We start from the raw sequence: 22,183 nt of genomic DNA on the forward strand, positions 1-22,183 counted from the left end.
GGTGTTTGGCGTCAACACACACTCACGCTGTAACACACTGTTGTTGTTGTTGGCAGCTGAAAACACGTCTGCATATGAGCATCCTCAGCTGCGCAGACGGCGGAGAGCAAACCCATGCAGCTCCTCAGATGTGGAAATGATACTGTGGTGACTCTCCTTTGGTTCCGATGATGTGCAGTTGATGAAGGGAAACGTCCGCTGACAACGACTTAGTGCATAAAAACAGGTTTATTACAAAAAGATCAGTTGTCTAACAGGCGCCGTGGAAGCCTGGGAAGACGCTCAGCCAATTCTAGGAACAGACAGCGTGACCCCCGGCCGAACCTGCCGTCTCTGTCCTCGTCCTCCCCGAGCCAATTCTCTGGTCACCTGTTATACAAAGCACTTGGAGGATGGTCAATGAGTGGAGTCAAAGATGAACATGAAGTGGGTTTAAACACATTCTTTTATTGAGCCGTAGCAGTTAGATCAAAATGATGCCGACAGGAAACTCCTGGTTGATCAATCTGACCCTGGTTGTTTTGTTTTTAACGGCTGAAAATAGAACTTTCATGCTTTCTGACGTCCTTTAACCCTTTCATGCACAGAGGTCACTGCAGCGTGCAGCTCTTCAGAAGCTGTTCTTCTTCTATATGCATGAGTTTTGATGGCGTAGTTGCACATCAGCCGCTACAGTGAAGCTGCTGCATCACCTCATCCACTCAGAGTGAAGCCAAGATGGCCGACAGACAGCCAGAAACACCAAGGTGCTCTTTTGTTCTTCTAGAAAAAGAGACCTGTGCAGATAAGAAACATATGGAGACATCAGGTAACATCTAAGGAGTCATGCAATTGCTACATTTTCCAAGTATTGATTTTATATTGGGAGGAAGTTATGATTGATCACATGTCCACTGAAGTGTACATCATGCTTCAGGAGCTAGATTTCAACAAAATTTGGGTTGAAAAAGAAAAAAGTTGAAACCTTGTTTTTCATGAATAAAGAAGAATAAAAACACTGACTGAGGTAAGAATCATAACTCATGCATGAAAGGGTTAAATCCTAATAATAAATAGATAAATAGAGACAGCACCATGACCTTTGGGTGAAATGATTTTCAGTGTGGCTCCGTCAGTGTCATGTAAAACTGCAGCTTTCAGACACACAGTGCTGTTTGAGTTTTACCTTCAAACTCACAGAAGAACCGTAGAAAGAAGCCGGCAGCTGACATCCAGACAGCTCGGTGCCACGAGGGATTACATTTATTTTAATGCTTGTTTACAGTTGTCTTTTCCCCATCAGGCAGTAGGTTAGAGCATCAGCAGGGCAAACACAGCAGCTCCACGCCTGGAGGTGTTCAGTCACCTCCACCTGCTGACAGCCTACCCTGATACCGCCACTGTTATGTAAGAAGAAGAAGAAGAAGAGGAAGGAAAAGTAGGAGCAGAAGTAGTTCAGTAGTAGAACTCTTAGTTGTTGTTGGTAGCACCTGTTACCGGTTCAGATTAAAGTTATTGGAGATCTGAAATTTGAATCGATTAGATGTCCAGCACGTTCTCCTGCAGCGACAGAACAGGTCCCTGCAGGACGGCTGTGGGAGGAGCCGAAAGCAGGCGGATAACTGACGGGATGAGACATAACGGTTAGGTTTGGTGCGGTATGGTTTGCATTGGGTGCAAAACACACCTGACGTAACTTATGTGTCGTGTGTTTGAGCGTCCCCTCCAGCCTGACGCTCACCGTCATAATGGCCACTAGAGGTCGCCTACGTAGGCAGCAGTAGTTCTAACCGCCCAGTTTGGAAAAGTCACTAGAGGCACTAAAATGTTCAGAGCAGAGTTCACTTTGCCGTTTTCCTCGCGTTTCTGCTTCCTTGTGTCCATGAAGAGCGCGGACCTGTCGTCCTGCTGCTCAGACTGATGGAGAGACGAGTGGGAGGAGGAGGAGGAGGAGGAGGAGGAGGAGGAGGGAGAGCACGCTTAGTTGCCACAGGAATGTCACCATGGCAACCCACAGCAGCTAGCGGAAGCTAAATTACAGCACGGCTGGCTGCTGTTGGTGTGTGTTTCCTAGTATATATATGTGTGTGTGTGTGTGTGTGTGTGTGTGTGTGTGTGTGTGTGTCTCCCCGGTGCTTCCCTGCCTGGCACACAGACAGGATGTAGGAGTTGTCGTGGGCGGCGACCTTAAGGCCCGTGCGTCACGTCTCATTGGAGGAACGGTTGCCAGGAAGTGTTATGTAATCACACCTGAGCAAATTAGGTTCATCCAGGTTCATGTCTGAGAGAGCTGAGAGGTCCTAAACCCCCCCCCCACACACACACACACACACACACACACACACACACACACACACACACACACACACACACACACACACCCCCGGCCCCGCTGCATTCATCTTTATGCATTTATGCTGAGCGGCTGAGTGCTGTTCAAACCTACAGAACTTTATTTAAAATGCAGTGAAGACAGAGAGTCCAGACTGTTTAAACTAACTGTGCAGCCACAAAAAGAAACACTCGGCATGTTATCGAGGTCCAAGGTGCTCTCTTGACCTTGGATTTTTTTCTGGAGCTTTCGTTCACGTCACATGATCTTCATCAGCAGATGGAGGCCTGGTTTGCTCAGTGGTTCTGGACCAGGTGGGTATTAAACAACTGGAAAAAAAACCACCTGGACAAACTGATGAAGATCATGTGATAATAAACCAAAAGCCCAGAAAAGACACTAAATGGACCCTGAGGTGAGATTGTCAGTTTGTCAATAGCTTAAATATTCCTTTGACAGATATACACATCACAGTTATGATATAAAGTCAGCTGACTCTGCTGTAGTAGAGTGACAGATACTGAGACCTGGCCAGGTGACATGTGTCCATCCCGTCCATAGTCTCTCTTGTCCTGGTCCCCCAGTTTGTTCCTCCTGCTCCTGCTGGGGGATCCTGAGACGTTCACAGGCAACAACTGAGGTCCGGTTTTTAGAGCCGAGTCGAGTTCAACCCTCAGACAGCTCACCTGAAACCTGAAACACACACACACACACACACACACACACACACACACACACACACACACACACACTGATTTCTCGGATTCATTGAACATCAGTCATCACCTGCTTATCTGTTGCCCTGGTGATAAGAACACACACACACACATAAAGAAATCACAGCACTATGTATGACCCATTTGACCTTACATGAATCTGTGTGTGTGTGATGCTATCGCCACGGTAACAGATAAGCAGATGACAGCTCACACTCATGAATGAGCCGTGAATGTGTGTGTTGGCGTCTTTTCCCACCTCGTTCGTCCTCATGGAAACAGTGACGGGGGGGTAGTTTGGGGTAAAGGTGATGATGGAGAATCCCTCTCTCGCTCTCTCAGGTGCCCACGTCCACCACGGAGCTCAGCACGATGCTGCTGCCTCGTCCTTCGTCCACACAGGACTCGGAGCGGAGGGGGAGGGCGCTGAGCGCTGCCAGCTACCTCACTGACGCCATGGAAGGTGAGCAGCAACACGTTTAAAGTTTTAGCAGGAAGATCGAAGGAAATCACACAGCGTCTGTTCAGTGGTGTCCTTTAATATGGACGCTTCCCCCACCGGGGCTTCGGCCCTAATCTGAACATCCTATAACCTGTTTGTAAGGGTGTCAGTGTGGGGCCGTGACCTCCACTGACGTGTGTGTGTGTGTGTGTGTGTGTGTGTGTGTGTGCTTCACCCGTGAGTAAGTGTGTGTGTGTGTTTGCTTTTTTTGTATGTGTGTGTGTGTGATTGTGTAATCATGTATTTATCTGAGTTTTGCATCCAAGTGAATTTGTTAACGCTTTTGTGTGTTTCTGTTCTGTTTCTGTGTGTGTGTGTGTGTGTGTGTGTGTGTACAACTGTATGTCGATACAGGATTGTGTAACCATGTCTGAGTAACCGTGTGTGTGTGTGTGTGTGTGTGTGTGTGTGTGTGTGTGTGTGTGTGTGTGTGTGTTGCTGCCCCAGCCAACCCCAGGGGAACCCTGGCTTTGTTTGTGCGAAAGAGTCAGAAAGGGAGAAACACACAGAGACAGAGTGAAAGAAAGAGAGAGTAGGACTGTGTGTGTGTGTGTGTGTGTCTGTGTGTGTGTGTGTGTGTGTGTGTGTGTGTGTGTCTGTGTGTGTGTGTGTGTGTGTGTGTGTGTGTGTGTGTGTGTGTGTGTGTTATCCTCATTAACTATGGGATCATTCCAAATTCCTTTGTGTGACTCTGTGTTTGATGATATTCATGTATTTGATTTTTGGGTTCATATCTGTCCAAATCTGCATTCATGTGTGCTGTAAGTGTGTGTGTGTGTGTGTGGATGTGTGTGTGTGTGTGTGTGTGTGTGTGTGTGTGTGTGTGTGTGTGTTCTGCTGAGTCACTCTCTCCCCTCGGCAGTCGCTGCTCTTAGAGAACAGATCATTATACAGCAAAATACAAAAATCCACTGCTGTCATCCCTCCATCCATCTGTACTCCTTTCCTTTCCTGTCCTTTCCTTTCCTTTCCTGTCCTCTCCTCTCCTCTTCTTTCCTTTCCTTTCCTGTCCTTTCCTTTCCTCTTTCATGTCGTCATCTTCTTTCCATTATTTGCTGTATATTTAATAGCCTAATGTGATAATTGTGTTCTTGGGAAGGAGGCAGCAGAACCGCTCATGGTCTTCATGCCTCACCTTGTTTTTCCAGGGTCACAGCGATGTTTTTCATGGTTTATTACCAAGTTCTGTGGTTGTGTTTTGTTGTTTTTTTTATGGAGAACCAAATGTACTTTGAATCGGTCCCACAACAGCCAATCACGTTGCTCGAGCAGGAGGTGTGTTTGTCGGTGCCGTACAGCAGGCAAACAGATGATACCTCAGCTCGGACATTAGAAATGAGCTCAGTCGTGTCACAGAAATAATTGTGGTTCCACTTTTCAAGACTAAAGACTCAGCTGGTGCAACTTTACATAATGTCTTTCACATAGTTTGTTTAAAACGTATGATTTATGATAAAATACCTGCACTTAAAAGCCCCACGAACACCCTCAGGCAGCCCCAGAGCTTGTTTAGTCATTTAATTTTAGTTCCTCTAGACTTTTCGTGACTACCTAAGTACCGATGTTTGCAGATCCAAATCTTACTGTTATCTAGTATCTGTGTGAAACGTTTCCTGGTAACGTCAGAGTAATGCGTTTGGTTTTGTCTCGGGTTAAACAGAGCTGGAGGAGGCCCATAAGAAGTGTCACCCGTGCTGGTACGTCTTTGCCCACCGTTACCTGGTGTGGGAGTGCTCTCCCAGCTGGCTGAGGGTGAAGCAGCTGGTGAAGATCATGGTGATGGACCCCTTCCTGGACCTCGCCATCACCATCTGCATCGTCCTCAACACGCTCTTCATGGCCATGGAGCATTACCCCATGACGGACGAGTTCAACGGCATGCTGAGCATCGGAAACCTGGTAGGAGAGAGGGATGGGTGGGGGGGGGTGGATGGATGGATACGTGGATGGTTGGCTGATGGATAGATGGATGGATCATTGCTGATCATCTATTGATGATGGACGGATGATGGGTACCTGGATGGATGATAGATACAAGGATGGGTGGATGGATCTATGGATTGATTGGTGAATGATGGATGGATTAAAGGATGATGGTTAGAATGAGATAAGTTCAAAACAAAGTGGATCCAGACGGATCTTTTCATGGCTTTAGATTTAAACCAAAACAAATCTCTTACTTTACCAAAATGAACGTGTTTATCACAAAAGTTAGTGAAACATCAGATCAATCGATCCTTACTTATATAACACTTTCTATACAGAGCAGGTCTCTTGAAACATGCCACAGTGAAAGTGGGGTTTGATGAAGATGTGCTGGTTTGCTGAGGTTTATTAGTTTGAGAGATTTGTTGTTCTGATGAATCTTTTCCTCCGAACATCCTACTAACGTTTCTTGGAGGAGCAGAGTACAGAGCATGAATCTCCACACAGGATGTGATGTGCAATAAACAAACTTCAGGCGAGTCGAGGAGGCTGTTAGATTTTGTGAAAGTGACAAAGAACAAGACTGTTTGGGAAACAACCCTTAGACCTTTCGAAGCGCCTCAAACCCTTTTGTACGATTTAAGAACCTCAGGATCCTGAGAGGAAAAATAGACGCTGATTTCTTTGCTTTTCTAGGTAAGTGTGTGTGTTTTTTGTCGCTCAGTGGAAAAGCGAGGTGAGTTTCAGTATTCGAGCTGACAGAAACGGGTCGGATAGCTTTAAACCACCGTGACGAACTCCATTGTTTGACCCTGCAGGTGTTCTGACGATCTGACAGGAGCTGATAGGTTGATGCAATATGGTAATTGGTTCACCTGAGGTGTGAAAGGCTCACGGCCAAAATCACCATGTTGATCACACCTACACACACACACTTGTACCTGTCCAGCCATGTCAGGTTTCCTCAGCTCAGGCTTCAGGCACCTGTGTGGGGCAGAGAATGGTAATAAAGTTTATAAGTAGAAACAGTGGCTTCGGGTCGGCCTCCAGCAGAGGTGTTCAATCACAGGGACGGGGCCTGAAGGCGGGCAGGCCGCTGGGGGGGGGGGGCGCTGCCTGGATCAAGACGTGCACTTGTAGTAATCTTATGGTGTCTCGTTTCCAGTTGCTGTGTATAAATGATCCGTTACTTAAAGGAAACAAAATCCACGTCATAAAAACAGTTGCTCTGATACAGTTAAACACAAGAGAAATATAGAAATATATAAAAACAACAAAGTAGAATAACAATCATCACTATCTACAGAATATATGTGAATGATAAAAACACTTGTTGCACGTCTCGATATCCGATCATTAATTATCTAGAGCTGCGTATCCTCTGCAGGGTTACGGTAAACGAGGGCCTGTCACAGCACACATTGGGCAAAAGGTACGGAACAACCTGCCTGACTTTTATTTTGAAATGGAAGTTTAGAACAATGTACGAGTCCGCAGATCCTCATGAGCTGCCACAAAAAACTGACCGCTCCTCATCCTCAGATAAATAAGACATTACCTCTGCATCCAGGTTTGGAAAAAGACTGACGGCACCACCTTTTTTAGGGTAAAGTGCTCCCGTATTCAGACGTAGCTACGACCTCATTTATAGCCGTCTTACTGCCTGGATTAAGGCCTCGCTATGCTTTAAAGCAGGCGTGCCCAATACGCCGATCTACCGGTCGATCGCGAAGGTAGTGCGGGTAGATCCCGTGACATAAAAAAAAACCTATCATCCCTAATTAGGACTTTAGAAAATGAATGAATGCTTGTATCCTCCCTCTGGGGTTTGCGACTTGATTGACGTACAGGGCGGCCAGTTTCAGAGCTCTTCTCTGCTACGGGACATGAGCATTCAAACACGCCAGTTACTGCGAAACTCCAGCGAGCGAAGTGACCTAGTTAGCCTTCCAATGTATATCTAGTAAAGAAGGGATACTCTGGGATGGGGAACAGGACAGGAAGGATATTTGACTCCATTCAGTGCAGGTCATCAGAGTAAATGGTTCCAGTTATTCTTGTCACTTGGGTACAATATTATAATATATTATAATATATTGTGTGCATCACTGTTTGTCACCTGTGTGCATTACTGCTGTCAGTTTTAATGTGTAATACCAAGGGTTACATTAGTGTACGCCAACATATAAAGTATACTCAGTATATATAGAAATAAATATATGTGTAGCATTTTTAATGTAGGTAGATCATTTTGTCCTGGTCATTTTAAAAGTAGCGTGTAGTGTGGGCCCCCCTGCTTTAAAGGAACTGCCCGTAATATTGTCGAACTGCATCTGAAACCCCATTTCCAACACCAGAATTGGGAGCTGCATTAAATGACTTGTGTAACTATCTGAAACCGACGGCCCATCGTTCTTTTCCACTTTCCTCAGCATCCGACCGGGGCCGTCCCTTTCTCTCCGCTGACCGGCTTTTCAACACTTTTGCCTTCAGACATACATCTCCTATGACCTGGCTCTTTTGATTCACACTGAACTCTTTCAAGCGACACTCACCGACTGACTGAAAATCTTAAAATCTTCATCTCTGATGTGTGCAAATGCGGCAAAGATGCATAAAGTCTGGGGTTGAGTGCTTTGCTCCGAGGCATCTCATGGAAAGAAGTTTCTGTCGCTCCACCGGCACGTTTTCCCTCGTAGGTTCGACGGCAATCAGGCCCCCTAGGCGCCCAAAGTAACCGTGGCAACAGGGGAATCAGAGAGCCAATTAGTGTAATTAAATGATAATTGGCTTGATTTCAGAGCATTATTCTCTATGTTCACCTGGTCAGACTGTCCGCGGAGCTTCAAACAGGCCCCCAGGGAGCATGATTTGGCCAACAGCACCAGAGGCTGTGTAACATCCCGCTAATGTCGCTGTCACGTCTGCTGCAGTTTGATGAACTCCTGCACCGTGAACGCTCCAAACTTCTTCCCCCGATTCAGTCCAGGGCCGTTCATGTCTCCAATAAAGGCTGAGTCACGTCACCGGGATCCAATTGCAGTCTGGAGTTACTAAGTTCTTCAGAGGATAAAGCCTCTAATCCTCGCAGATGTTTACATAGCATTTAGCTGTAGAGCCTCTGCTCTGTGTGTGTGTGTGTGTGTGTGTGTGTGTGTGTGTGTTATGTAAGGTAGTGTGTAGGGGATCATATCAGGACATTACTGTGCTGACAGAATCAATGTCAGCTAATGCCTTCGCTGTTTGTTGTTATTTGCCGTGTGCTCTTCAGCTTTGCTCTCTGGGTTTCACATATCAATATTTCCATGCATCTACAGATGTAACGGACACGTACCATTTAGTGGATGCCGTTATCCACAGAGCCGCTCCGTGCATTAAGTGCACAACCTCGCTGGAGTGTTTTGAGCCCCTCATGTCTCTGATGGTTGGACACACGCTTTGACAGAAACTTGTTTTGCTGCCTGGTTGTGGTAGTAGTGGTTGTGTGGTTAGCACTGTTAGCAGCTCACAGCACAGCCAGAGTCCAGGATTGAACCTGGGGTCTTTCCGTGAGAAGTCCCACAAAGACATGCGGGTTAATTAGTGACTCTAAATTGCCTGTCGGTGTGAGTGGTTGTCTGTCTCTGCGATCGGCTGGTGTCCCTCTGGCCTCCTGATGCTTCACACCGTCTGATCCAGGAGTCCTCTGGACCATCTGAGCCTGAGGACCTCCTCCTCCTTCCACTGCTGGTCTCCAGCCGCCACATCCCTCACTCCTCCATCCAAGTCCTCCGTTTCCTCTGGAGGACAATCGAGGACCTTGTGGAGTTTTTGTGAATGACTTTAAAGCTCCGATAAGAAACGTTTAGCGCCTCCAATTCTCCTCTCAGACTTGTTTGTATGTGAATGAAAAATGAGCCTTAAAGTCTGCAGTAATGAAGTTTCTTTGTAGAGAGCGAGACACAGAGAGGACAGTAGAGGATAAGTGTGTGTGTGTGTGTGTGTGTGTGTGTGTGTGTGTGTGTGTGTGTGTGTGTGTGTGTGTGTGTGTGTGTGTGTGTGTGTGTGTGTGTGTGTGTGTGTGTGTGTGTGTGTGTGTGTGTGTGTGTGTGACTCTTGATAAAGGTGCTCCCTGTGTGATCTGGCACACTGCTCAGTGTGAGGTTGTTGCTGGGCATCTCCACACACACACACACACACACACACACAGAGTCCTCTGCTGTAACTGTTATCTAATTTGGTCAGCACTGTGCCGTCCTTGCTCAGGGGCACTGGGGCAGGGCTGGAGAATACTGAAACTTGGGGCCTTACGATGCGTTTTTGGGGCTTATTTTGGGACGTGCCTGAGAAAAGAATGATTAATTTTGGCAAATAAATATTCCTGAATAAAGTGTTTGTTATATTTTCAGTAAAATTAACTAAGATTCTGGGAAAACAAATCTAAAACAGGTGAAATCTAAACTTAAATAAGCGATTCATTATCAGTCTGTATGTGTGCAGCTGCTCTGACCAGTCATTCTGTGTGTGTGTGTGTGTGTGTGTGTGTGTGTGTGTGTCCTGCTGCTTACTCATTATCTGCCTGGTTGTGACAAAAATAATCACATGTCTCTCTCTCTCACACACACACACAGAGTCCGTGTCATCCTCTCTCTGCTGATGTTACTGTTATTAGTGAGTGCTGATGTCGACATCCCCAGTTTATGAGCCAGCACACACACACACACACACACACACACACACACACACACACACACTTGTCCTCAGTGTTGCACAGACTGTCTGAACTTGAATCTCACCTGTCTGGATCTCCGACACGCATCACTGGCCTCTTAAAAACACTCCAACGGCTCCCAGCCGTCTGAAATGAGCTGCTGATCATTCTGCCTGCTTTTGTGGGTTTGAAACATTTTGGGGGCTTTTGGAGAAGCTCACCGTCCGAGACCGGAGCTGTGGGGCAGCGCCGCCCGGTGGCTGTTGTTTCTGACCCACACGAACAGTTTGATGTGACAAAGCGTTTCTTTATTTCTTTCTAGATTTGTTATCGAACGCTCGGAGCTACTTCTAGTTGCCGTGTTCAGGTCGCTGGCAACGCAGGTGACTGACGGGGGACGTATGCGTCGCCTAGCAACAACAAGATGCATTTTAGAGAAAATGTTTCAACATCGAAATTAATTATTAATATTATTTTCATCGTGTATTTTCCTGCGATAGAAAAAAAAGAATAACTTTGACATGATAATTGGAAAAGATGGATGCTGCATTCATGTGTTCTGATCTATAAACTGTAGAGGCTGCGGCTGATGTTTGACAACTGAACTCTGTTTAACTTCATTAACGTCACTCCGCCTGACGTCAGCACACACACACACACACACACACACACACACTGATCATTAACACCACACTGCTAATGCCGGTGCCTCCAATATGAACCCGCAGCACTACTTCTTCTTCTCATTTGGTTAAAGTCACACTCTGAATCTCTCACAGGCCGTTTTATTTTACATTTCCCTCTTCAGCTCAGAGTCTTCCTCGGCCTCTTTGTCCCGAGAGAGCCTCCTTCATCGATACATCCCTCACTTACACGTGTGAGAGAGCGAGAGAGAGGCTCTCCTGATGCCAGTAATAATAACAGCGTGATTGTTGAGGAGCTAATCAACACTCTACGGAGTTAACGAGCCCATATAAGAGGAGTGTGTGTGTGTGTGTGTGTGTGTGTGTGTGTGTGTAAAAGAGAGGTAACCCCAGAAAGAGCCTGATTGTATGATCAACAGACTCAGTCACACCATTAAACCTGAGAAACCTCACTTTTCTGGGAGACCTACACACACACACACACACACACACACACAAAAAACACGTGTGTCACGCAGCCGGTGTCACATCGAGGATCCCCTCCGTCTGAAACAACAAGCAGAGAGAGGGGCTGCTGCTGCAAGGACACACACACACACTCTCTCACACACACACACACACACACACACACACACACGATGTAACGTGGAGCGAGGCGAGCCCTGCACAGGCTGAGGTCTGCAGAGAGGGAGGCTTAAAGGATCAAACCACAGGAGCAAACAGCTGAGAAAAGTGTTGCTCACATTAATCAGTCAGGACCTTCGGCCGCCGAAATCCACTCCACCTCCAACAACAGCTCCTCCTGATGTGGCGTAGCTGCAACACAACAGAGAAACAGAGACGAGCTGCAAACGAGTTCACTTGTAATTAAGAGTGAGGAGGTAACGGGGTGTGATGTGGGAACGTCGGGGCGGCTGAACACAAGCCAGGGGATATCAGATCACTGTGCAGTAAGATGTATGTGGCAGCTAAGACCCCCCATGGAGGGACAGACCATGACAGGGAGGAGCTGGCATGGCGGCTAGAGCGGCTTAAATAAGGCGCCCTGCGTGAGATCGGCCAATTGGATGCATGGAGGGGGAATCAGCTGATCGGTCAGCTGATCGGCGGCTGTGAGCTGAGCTTCACTTCCTCATTCTGGAGCCTGAATCCCAGATTACAGGCAGAATCAAACATTTGGTGATCGTGCAAAAGCCACGTAAAATGTTGGATGAAGTGTTTTGCAGTGTTTTTTTTATGTGGAGACATTTTTGCTTCCACTGCAGCGACGAGACAAGAAAGTTTTACTTTTAGGAGTAAGTGTGGCTGACAGCTGATGATCTGACGTGCAGTGTGTGTGTTGAGTTTACAGTCTTCTTCATGTAGTAAATTATGGTCCTATTTAGAGGAAGATACACCAGGAAGAGGGGGCGGGGCTACCTGCTCATTAACCAATCAGAGGAGGTCTTTGTGGCTTCCAAAAAACCAAGATGGCGGCGCCCAAGGTGGAGAAGAGCTGCAGCGCATGTCCCTTGTCCTGCACCTCTCAGCCTGTCACATGATCAGAGCCCCACCTGACCCGGGATCTGTCCTCACGCCACTCCTGGTTGGGCTTTTGTTTACACTTGTGATCTTAATGAAAAGTGTTTGGGCACTTGCCGGCACACTTACTGTGATAATAATATGATTCTCCGTGAAGTCACTTCAACTCAGTGTCTCCAAGCTAACACACACACACACACACCTACACACACACACACACACACACACACACACACACACACACTGTGATGATGCTAGGCTCCATGCTAACAGCGTGCGCTAATGTGAGCATAGCAGGTCAGTGTGCTGGAACGTCCTTTTGTTTTGTTCAGCCGCTGAACTCCTGTTGGCTTTTAAAGAACTTGTGAACTTCAGCTGGAGTTATAGGAGGTGACACGTGTGTGTGTGTGTGTGTGTGTGTGTGTGTGTGTGTGTGTGTGTGTGTGTGTGTGTGTGTGTGTGTGTGTGTGTGAACATAACCCAGTCTGAAATGTCCTACCCTTTGGCTAACTCTGCCCTTCATTTAGCTCTTGTATCTCTATGTGTGTGTGTGTGTCCTTACCTGACTGTCTCTATGTACACGTTTTAGCTTTGTGTTGTCTGTGTGTGTGTGTGTGTGTGTGTGTGTGTGTGTGTGTGTGTGTGTGTGTGTGTGTGTGTGTGTGTCTCACAGCTATTTTAAAGTCTCCTCGGTGCAGAGCTGATCTCCTGTTTGTCACTGTGTGTTTTTAAAGTGGATGTTTTAACACTGGACCTTAAAAAACATGTGATTGATACTTGAGCTGATATTTTCTGTGGTCAGTAGGATTGAAAACACACACAGTGAGCGTGTCAGAGCTACAAGTTCCCTCCGTCACTGCTTCTGACCAGACTCGCTGTTTCACCTGAAACTTTACAGCTTCAGTCTGAGGTCCAGCGTGTCTCCTCAGTGGAGCCTAAAACAACTCCCTGTACTGGTGCTGCTGGGATCTCCAGCGTTTCACCCTCCTCCATATTTATTTTACCTCTCTGACCATGATCGAAGACAAAGGGGGGGCTGTGATGTTGTGTGTTGTTGCGCAGTTTGAGCGTTTAAACGTGTGGATTGTGTCTCAGGTGTTCTCGGGGATCTTCACCGCGGAGATGGTGCTGAAGATCATCGCTCTGGATCCGTACTACTACTTCCAGACGGGCTGGAACATCTTCGACAGCATCATCGTCTGCCTCAGCCTCATGGAGCTCGGCCTGTCGGACGTGGAGGGGCTCAGCGTGCTGCGCTCCTTCAGACTGGTAACTCACATCACATCGCACCTGAAACACCACATTACCACTAAACAAGACTTTGTTCTTCAGTCGTCCTGCAGAATCCCCTGTGATACAAATCTGCCTGTTTTTTACCAACAGTTTTCCACTTTAAAATCTGTAAAATGACACCATGAGCTAGTTTTGCATATATCTGATAAAAAATATAAAGTCACTAAAGGGGACAAAAACTGGGTCTGTCTCTCTGATTATTTCAATATTTCTCAACATACATCAACTTGAAGAGTCTTCCAGAAATTAGTGTGAGGATTAGAAGTGAGGAACAACAATACGGCAAACAGGTGAACACTTCAGTGTTTTTAAGACTCAGACAATAATGGAGAAAACGGCTCGCTGAGCTGGAGGGCCAATGAAACGGCAGCAATCTGCGGGGCGTCACGATTGGCTATTGATGAGTGATGTCACCTAAAGCAGAAGTTCAGCTGCAGCCAAGTTTTCTGCGCCGGCAAATAAGGAAAACAAGACGAGGACACACACACACACACACACACACACACACACACACACACACACACACACACAGATCCTTGAAGCCTGTCTCTGTCTGTCTGCGTCGATCTCTCCAAGTGTCACTCTGGGTATTGTCAAGTTCTGCTGGAGGCAAATACACAGATACACTAATAAAGACACACATGTTTGTGTTCGCTCCGTTCTTTTCTTTTCTGTTTTGTCTTTCTTTTGTCCTCAGTCTCTTTCTCTGCTCTCTCTGATGTTTTCCTCCCTTCCTCCCTTCCTTCCTTCCTTGCACACTATCTATGGAAGTGAAAACAATAAATGAAATACTCAAAGTTAAACTGAGAAAATGTCAACGTCATGATTCACGTTGAATATTTTCAAGATAAGATTCATTTTCTTGAATCTTGAAAAAGAAACACATTAAAAACTTAACTGCCTCTTGGTAGAATTGGCTCCAAGGCATGCTTTTATTCTGAAATTCTGTCTCTTCCTGTGTCTTTCCCCTTCCGTCCAGCTTCGCGTGTTCAAGCTCGCTCGCTCGTGGCCAACGCTCAACACCCTGATCAAGATCATTGGCAACTCCATGGGCGCTCTGGGGAACCTGACGCTCGTCCTCGCCATCATCGTCTTCATCTTCGCCGTGGTCGGCATGCAGCTGTTCGGTAAAAACTACCAGGTGACCCCTCCGACCTTCGACCTCGGACCGAGATACAGGCTTGGTTTTGTAAATGTAGGTTCGGTCCATCCAACCCGTCTCCTCCTTCCCTCCGGCAGGACTGTGTGTGTAAGATCTCGAAGGACTGCGCTCTTCCTCGCTGGCACATGAAGGACTTCTTCCACTCCTTCCTCATCGTCTTCAGGGTGCTGTGCGGCGAGTGGATCGAGACCATGTGGGACTGCATGGAGGTCGCGGGTCAGCCCCTCTGCATCCTCGTCTTCATGCTGGTCATGGTCATCGGGAACCTGGTGGTGAGTGATATTTATGAATGACATCCGTTCACGCCAGCTGAAGCCTTCGAACCAATGTGGCTCCAAGTTCTGGTCCTGGTTCTGGTTCTGGTCCTTCATGGTAATAGAAGCTGCTTTAGACCTGATCACAGATGACATTCGCCCTCAGAGCTTAATTAACAGTTCTAATTTTCTGTTTCTACCCTGTAAAATGTGAGGCAGGAAAAAGAAAAACTCCTCCTCTTACCTGCTTCTTGTGAGCCTGCAGCTTTTACAGGTTTTTGCGGGAGTTTTCCTTCTTCCTCTCTCACTTCTGGACTTTCTCTCCGAAGCACCTGTCCAAAAAAACCTGAGGTGTGAGTCTATATGCTTCTGCTCTGTGCACCACACAAAGGGACCTGGTGTTGACCTCTGACCCCCGACACCTCACCTGGAGCCCCGTGCCTTAGTGTTGGGCCATTACGTATAGGTATATACATTTATCTGACGGTTTATTAGGCAGTTTAATCCAGGAACCTTCTGATAAATCTCTTCATCATTGTTCAGAGGTGTTGATTTTGGAATATTAACTCCACCATCATCGGCATAACTGAATATAAATCGGACGCCCGCTCGGTGCGGAGGTCACGATCTCGACCACCCCTGTGAGAACTGGTTCCCATGATGGCTTGGATCTTAAATTTGATTGAGGAACCTTGACTTCTTTTATAAAAAGCAGCTGATACTGTTGGAAAACATGTTCCTCAAGTCACATCCACTAATTTTTCACCAAAATCTTTCTTCTGCCACCGATTGTGATGATAAATGACTAAAATATGAGATTAAAATCTGCTCTGTAGGCCTCTGGGTTATTCATGAAGACAAATAAAGATCATTAATTGTAATAACTGTATCGGCAGGAGAGTAAATGACCTTCCATCCCCCCCACACTCGCCGTTTTGGATGCTGAACCTTCCAGCGGTTCACTTTTCCGGCAGCTTTTACCATTGTGCTCAGAGATGAAGGTAGAAGGTAGGCAGACAGACAGATGGATGGAGAAGAGAGGGAGAAAGAGGATATTTTACATGTGACCCCGTGTTTCAACTCTGTCCAAAGAATTGCTGATTTCTGTGAGAGCTGCTGAGAGCTGCAGACAGAGTAAATGTTGACCTCTCTACTCTCCCTCCGCCTGTTTAACCTCCTAACATTTAGATCTGACTCTCCACATGTGCTGACGCTCACTCCACCATCCATCCTCCCTTTTATTTGTCTTTTTCTTTTCATCTCTCTCTGCCTCCCGACTCGTGTTGTGTACTTCACAGGACAGTTGTGCATACGTGTGTGTGTGTGTGTGTTTTGATGCCAGCTTCCCCTTTTGTTTGTCACCCAAACACAGAAGGAAGAAGAGAGTCACCTACAGTGTGTTACAGTAAATATAGTGCGTTGATTTCCCTCTTTTTCCCAAACACATGAACTGAGCTTCAGTATTTTAGGAGGCTGCCTCGTTTGCGGTCTTACAAGGAGTTGGTTGGAGGGTTTATATCAACTTAATCGTAGCGGACAGACCAGACCGGAGTGTGTTGACCTTGTAGAGGAGCTGGAGGTGTGACGAGGTGATGAACCTCCACCAACAAAGGAGGAATACACCTCCCTCTGACTCTAACGTTGTCCCATTTAAATGTGGTTTATTCTTAGCTGGTGAACTGGCTGCGAGCCCGGTCTGATGTTGCTCAGGGCTGGAGGCTGAGTGAACGCCTCAGCCCGGTCACTGGGGCTAACGTTGAGATCGCTGTTCATGGCCAGAAGACTGCTTGTTAAATGTCTCATTTTTCATCTCTGCCATTGATTAAACAGTTTGACAGAATAAGATGGACAATATGTGATAAGTAATGAAATATATAGTTCAAGTCCGGCCCGTTGTGGTGAAGACTTGATTTACCCGTCGATCTGCGTTCCAACCCTCACCGGTGGTCATGAGCTCTGGGTCATGTCTGAAAGAATGAGATCACGGATGCAGGGTGTCTGGGCTCAGCCTTAGAGAGAGGGTGAGGAGCTGTGAGGGTGAGGAGCTCTGAGGGCGAGGAGCTCTGAGGGCGAGGAGCTCTGAGGGTGAGGAGCTGTGAAGGCGAGGAGCTCTGAGGGTGAGGAGCTCTGAGGGCGAGGAGCTCTGAGGGTGAGGAGCTGTGAAGGCGAGGAGCTCTGAGGGTGAGGAGCTCTGAGGGCGAGGAGCTCTGAGGGCGAGGAGCTGTGAGGGTGAGGAGCTCTGAGGGCGAGGAGCTCTGAGGGTGAGGAGCTGTGAAGGCGAGGAGCTCTGAGGGTGAGGAGCTGTGAGGGCGAGGAGCTCTGAGGGCGAGGAGCTGTGAGGGTGAGGAGCTCTGAGGGCGAGGAGCTCTGAGGGCGAGGAGCTCTGAGGGTCAGGAGCTCTGAGGGCGAGGAGCTCTGAGGGCGAGGAGCTCTGAGGGTGAGGAGCTGTGAAGGCGAGGAGCTCTGAGGGTGAGGAGCTCTGAGGGTGAGGAGCTCTGAGGGCGAGGAGCTGTGAAGGCGAGGAGCTCTGAGGGCGAGGAGCTCTGAGGGCGAGGAGCTCTGAGGGTCAGGAGCTCTGAGGGTGAGGAGCTCTGAGGGCGAGGAGCTCTGAGGGTGAGGAGCTCTGAGGGCGAGGAGCTCTGAGGGTGAGGAGCTCTGAGGGTGAGGAGCTCTGAGGGCGAGGAGCTCTCTGAGGGTGAGGAGCTCTGAGGGTGAGGAGCTCTGAGGGTCAGGAGCTCGGAGTAGAGCCGCTGCTCCTCCACATCTCTCTAATTAAAGAGTTTGGTCTGGACCTGCTCTTCATGTAAAGCGTCTTGAGATAACACTGTTGTGAATTGGCGCTATATAAATAAAGATTGATTGATTGATTGATTGATCGAAAGGAGCCAGTTGAGGTGGTTCGGGCATCTGGTCAGGACGCCTCCTGGGCCCGTCCCCTTAGAGGTTTTCCGGGCATGTCTCTCCAGGAGGAGACCCCGGAGCAGACCCAGATCCTGCCGGAGGGATTACAGCTCTCTTCTGGCCTGGGAACGCCTCGGGATGGAAAGCGTTGCTCGGGAGAAGGGCGTCTGGAGTGCCCCGCTTAACCTGTTGCCACCGCGACCCGACCTCGGATAAGCGGAAGATAATGGATGGATGGGTAGTTCAAGTAATCTGCTCCATCCGGCCTGTTTTACAAAAATATGGCTTGTTTGGTGTCCCGGTAAGTCACTCCGTAAAGAAGTGCCTGACACCAAACATGTTGTTTTTGCAATGACCAAAATAAGGATAGTAACATCACACCGTCTACGATTCAGCATTCAAAGAGGCTCTAATCGATATTTTGCTAACACCGAATGAAATGTTCATATGAAAACGGTGTGAAAGGTGTCTGAACTCTTCACTCTTCACTCTCACGGCTCTTTTCAGAGAAAGAGCTGTAAAGATCTGCTGTTGTTCGAGCTGCTTGGCAGCGAAAAGCAGAGTAGAGCAGCTGGTGAACACAGAGGAGCATTTAGCAGCTAAAGAGCCACACATTTCCCCCAGGAGGTGGTGGAGACCAAACCCAGAGCTAAAAGAGAGAGAGAGAGAGAGAGAGAGAGAGAGAGAGAGAGAACATATTGGACTTCAGTGTTTCCTTCACAACTTGTTTCTGCTGCCGGCAAGTAGCCAAAAACACTCATCACTTATTGCAGCTTTAAAAAGTGATCCTCTTGCAGCTGATGTCGTGTCCGTCTGTCCGTCAGCGTCAGAGCCACGGACAGATTCCCCCTAAACTCACTATTGAGCCTGCACCATGTTCCAGTGACCTCACGAGCACCGCTGAAGGACCAGGATGTCGTTTGTTTGTTATCACTTCATCATCCGTTCTTCTTATGAGCGAGTGCTTCTGATATCAGGTACCGCTCGCTCACTCCCATGTAACTAGAAGCACGACAGACTCTCTGGTGTTTTCTTCGTGTAGAACAAGCGTAATCACCTACACACACACACACACACACACACACACACACACACACACACACACACACACACACACACACACACACACACACACACACACACACACACCAATGCAGAGAGCGCTCATCTTGCCAGAGAAAAAGAGGAGAGGAAAGATTTACTTTCTTCTGATCACTATCAGCCATCTCATCTTACACTGTACCCCCCAGACACACACACACACACACACACACACACACACACACACACACACACACACACACACACACACACACACACACACACACTGTTCTATGTAGATCATTTTACCTGCCTTACTTTAAAATGAACCCCCCCACCAGCATGAACACATCACGTGTATGCACCTCTAAACACATCAATCAATCCATCAGTGTGTGTGTGTGTGTGTGTGTGTGTGTGTGTGTGTGTGTGTGTGTGTGTGTGTGTGTGTGTGTGTGTGTGTGTGTGTGTGTGTGTGTGTGTGTCTGAGAGACAGACCCAATCAGAGGGATTCAGAGCAGACAGTAACTGGAGATGTACCCTTATCTGATGGTCAACACATGCACCTACAGTATACACACACACACACACACACACACACACACACACAGCTAAATTGGTCTCGAATACGAATATAAAATCATTTTAAAATGTCTTAAAAACAGGAAGGAAGGAGGGGAGTGAGGGAGGAAGGAAGGGAAAAAGGAAGGAAAGCGACAGGATAATAATGAAGTTAAGAGGAGGAAACGAGTGAGTGAGGCCGGGATGGAAGTAAAGAGGGAATGAAAGCAGAAAGGAGGAAAGTAAGTGTCAGCTCATCACATCTCAGCATCTGCTGGACAGCTTGTAACAGGAAGTTCACGGTTTGATGCAGAGAAGATTGAAGTAAAGCCTCCCAACACGGAGGATATTTGGCCCCTGCTTGTCAATTTGGGTGTTTTTCTCTCCAAAAAGTAATTAATTGGATATTTCCCACTTCATTGGATTAATCTCGATATCCATTGTGTACCTCTAAAAGTAAATCACTTCTTATTTGACTAATGCAAACACATTAGATATATATATGCACATGAGTGTAAACAGCCACTGTGGCTAGTTACACCCATCTTTTAATAATAAGTAGTTTTGGTGTCTAAACGTAACCAAAGTGTGACTGAAAACTTAAAATAATGAAAGAAAAAGTTGCAGCTAAAGCACTCAGCCAGCACACCCACACTGACCTGAGGTGGGATTTATCATTATTTATACTGCCGACCAGTCCGGGTGTAAACAGCTGCCTGAAGCTGTCCGAACGAATGAACTGATGGAGGCAGCAGAAGACCAGTAACTCCTGTGTCCTGTGAGCTAAAATCCCTGTTTTAGTGAATGGAGTCTGGTGTGTGTGCAGAGAGCTGTTTGCGGTTAAACCAAAAGGATCTTAGGAGACAAATCAATCACAACTGACATAAAGATGAACTCTTACCTGTAAGATCCTTTATGTTTAACCAGAAACTGCAGTCATATCGTTCTCTTCAAAGCCACCAGACTCCATTCACTAAAATAGCAATTTTACGATGTAGTCACGGCGTTGCTGCTGTCGCCATCAGTTCATTTGTTTGTGTGCAAGCTAAAATCCCTGTTTTAGTGAATGTAGTCTGGTGTGTGTGCTGTTTGTGGTTAAACCAAAAGGATCTTCCAGGTCTCTCTCTGTAGGGATCCTTTCCATGATGCTGTCACACACTTAGAATAACACTCTGAGCCTGTCAGTGGATCAAACAAGCTCTTTTAGTGGACCTACTGTGATCAGGTGCAGCTGTCCCAAAGGATTAGGATGCAGCCACAGCTATTGGTCCAATTCCAAAACTTTTTGTACCTACCGGTCATTAAAAAAAAAAAAAAAAGGGGGCTCAGGTTTCCAAAAGCCCTGTTTGAATCTAGGTATACTGAAGTTAACTTTTCATTTTGGAACATAAAGAAAAAGAGATTTCATGTCGGGATCCTGGTGTTTATCCAAATGTAACAGCTCTATATGAAGGAAGGTTCAACATCTGGTGGCCGCCAGAGGCTTGAATCCTTCACACGAGACAAGAAGGAAGAAATAATTTAAATCAACACGAGGGGTGGAATACACTTCTAGAATATTCCTCTTTCTCCTCTCCCCTCCTCCTCTATCCTGTTTTACTTATTATGAAAAAGTCTCATATTCACCAGTCTGTGTGTGTGTGTGTGTGTGTGTGTGTGTGTGTGTGTGTGTGTGTGTGTGTGTGTGTGTGTGTGTGTGTGTGTGTGTGTGTGTGTGTGTGTGTGTGTGTGTGTGTGTGTGTGTGTGTGTGTGTGTGTGTGTGTGTGTGTGCAGACGCACGCAGCAATAATAGCATCTCATTCATCTATTTAGCTTAATGGTCTCATGGATATTTAATAACGAGCTTGATAGGCCAGACAGCTTACACGCACACACACACACACACACACACACACACACACACACACACTTCACAGTCAACAGCCTCTTATTCTTCTCTTGTCAGTGGCAGGAATTGTATCTCCCCCTGCAGAGGGATATGCTGACCTGACTGAATGAGTATTCCTAAACACGTGTGTGTGTGTAGGTGTGTGTGTGTGTGTGTGTGTGAGTGTGTGTGTGTGTGTGTGTGTGTGTGTGTGTGTGTGTGTGTGTGTGTGTGTGTGTGTGTGTGTGTGTGTGTGTGTGTGTGTGTGTGTGTGTGTGTGTGTGTGTCATGATGACCGAACCTTTCCAATTCAGGTGATTTATCCTTTTAGAAATGGCCTCATTGTGCACAGCTCAGCTCGCCCTGTGTGTGTGTGTGTGTGTGTGTGTGTGTGTGGAGGCATTTATGCATGCATGAATTCGTGTGTGTGTGTGTGCATGATTCTGTTTTTGTTATGAGATGTCAAATGTCGCACCTCATAATGGACAGAGGGGGAAAGAGGAAGGAAGGACCGAGAATGAGAATGGAGGGATGAATGGATGAGGAGGGGAAAGGGCAGAAAGAAGAAAGTAAGGAATGAATAAAGAATGAAGGAAGAAAGAAAGAGGTAAATAAAGGGAGAGCAAGAAGCAGCGTGCAAGGAGGCAAGGAAGGAAGCAAGTAGACAGAAGGAGGGAGGAATGAGAGGAGTGGAGGTTATGAAGAAGGTAAAATGGAAAAATACGTGGGTTTAATGAAAAAAAGGAAAAGTGGAAGGTAGAGCAGAAGAGTGTGAGCAAAGGGGAAGAAAAGG

General features: G+C 47.0%; 1 protein-coding gene across 1 annotated transcript in view; it reads left to right on the forward strand.

Annotated features, from left to right (window-relative positions):
• The window catches only part of LOC139221452 (sodium channel protein type 5 subunit alpha-like), a 131,540-nt gene that overhangs the window by 55,988 nt on the left and 53,369 nt on the right, over positions 1-22,183 (forward strand). The window contains exons 14-18 of the mRNA XM_070853373.1: positions 3,370-3,490; positions 5,190-5,428; positions 13,406-13,579; positions 14,583-14,744; positions 14,843-15,037. Of these exons, the coding sequence (XP_070709474.1) occupies positions 3,370-3,490; positions 5,190-5,428; positions 13,406-13,579; positions 14,583-14,744; positions 14,843-15,037 (891 nt within the window). The remainder of the gene's footprint in view (positions 1-3,369; positions 3,491-5,189; positions 5,429-13,405; positions 13,580-14,582; positions 14,745-14,842; positions 15,038-22,183) is intronic.

Source organism: Pempheris klunzingeri, chromosome 21 (assembly GCF_042242105.1).
Source record: "Pempheris klunzingeri isolate RE-2024b chromosome 21, fPemKlu1.hap1, whole genome shotgun sequence".
Classification (NCBI taxonomy): Eukaryota; Metazoa; Chordata; class Actinopteri; order Acropomatiformes; family Pempheridae; genus Pempheris; species Pempheris klunzingeri.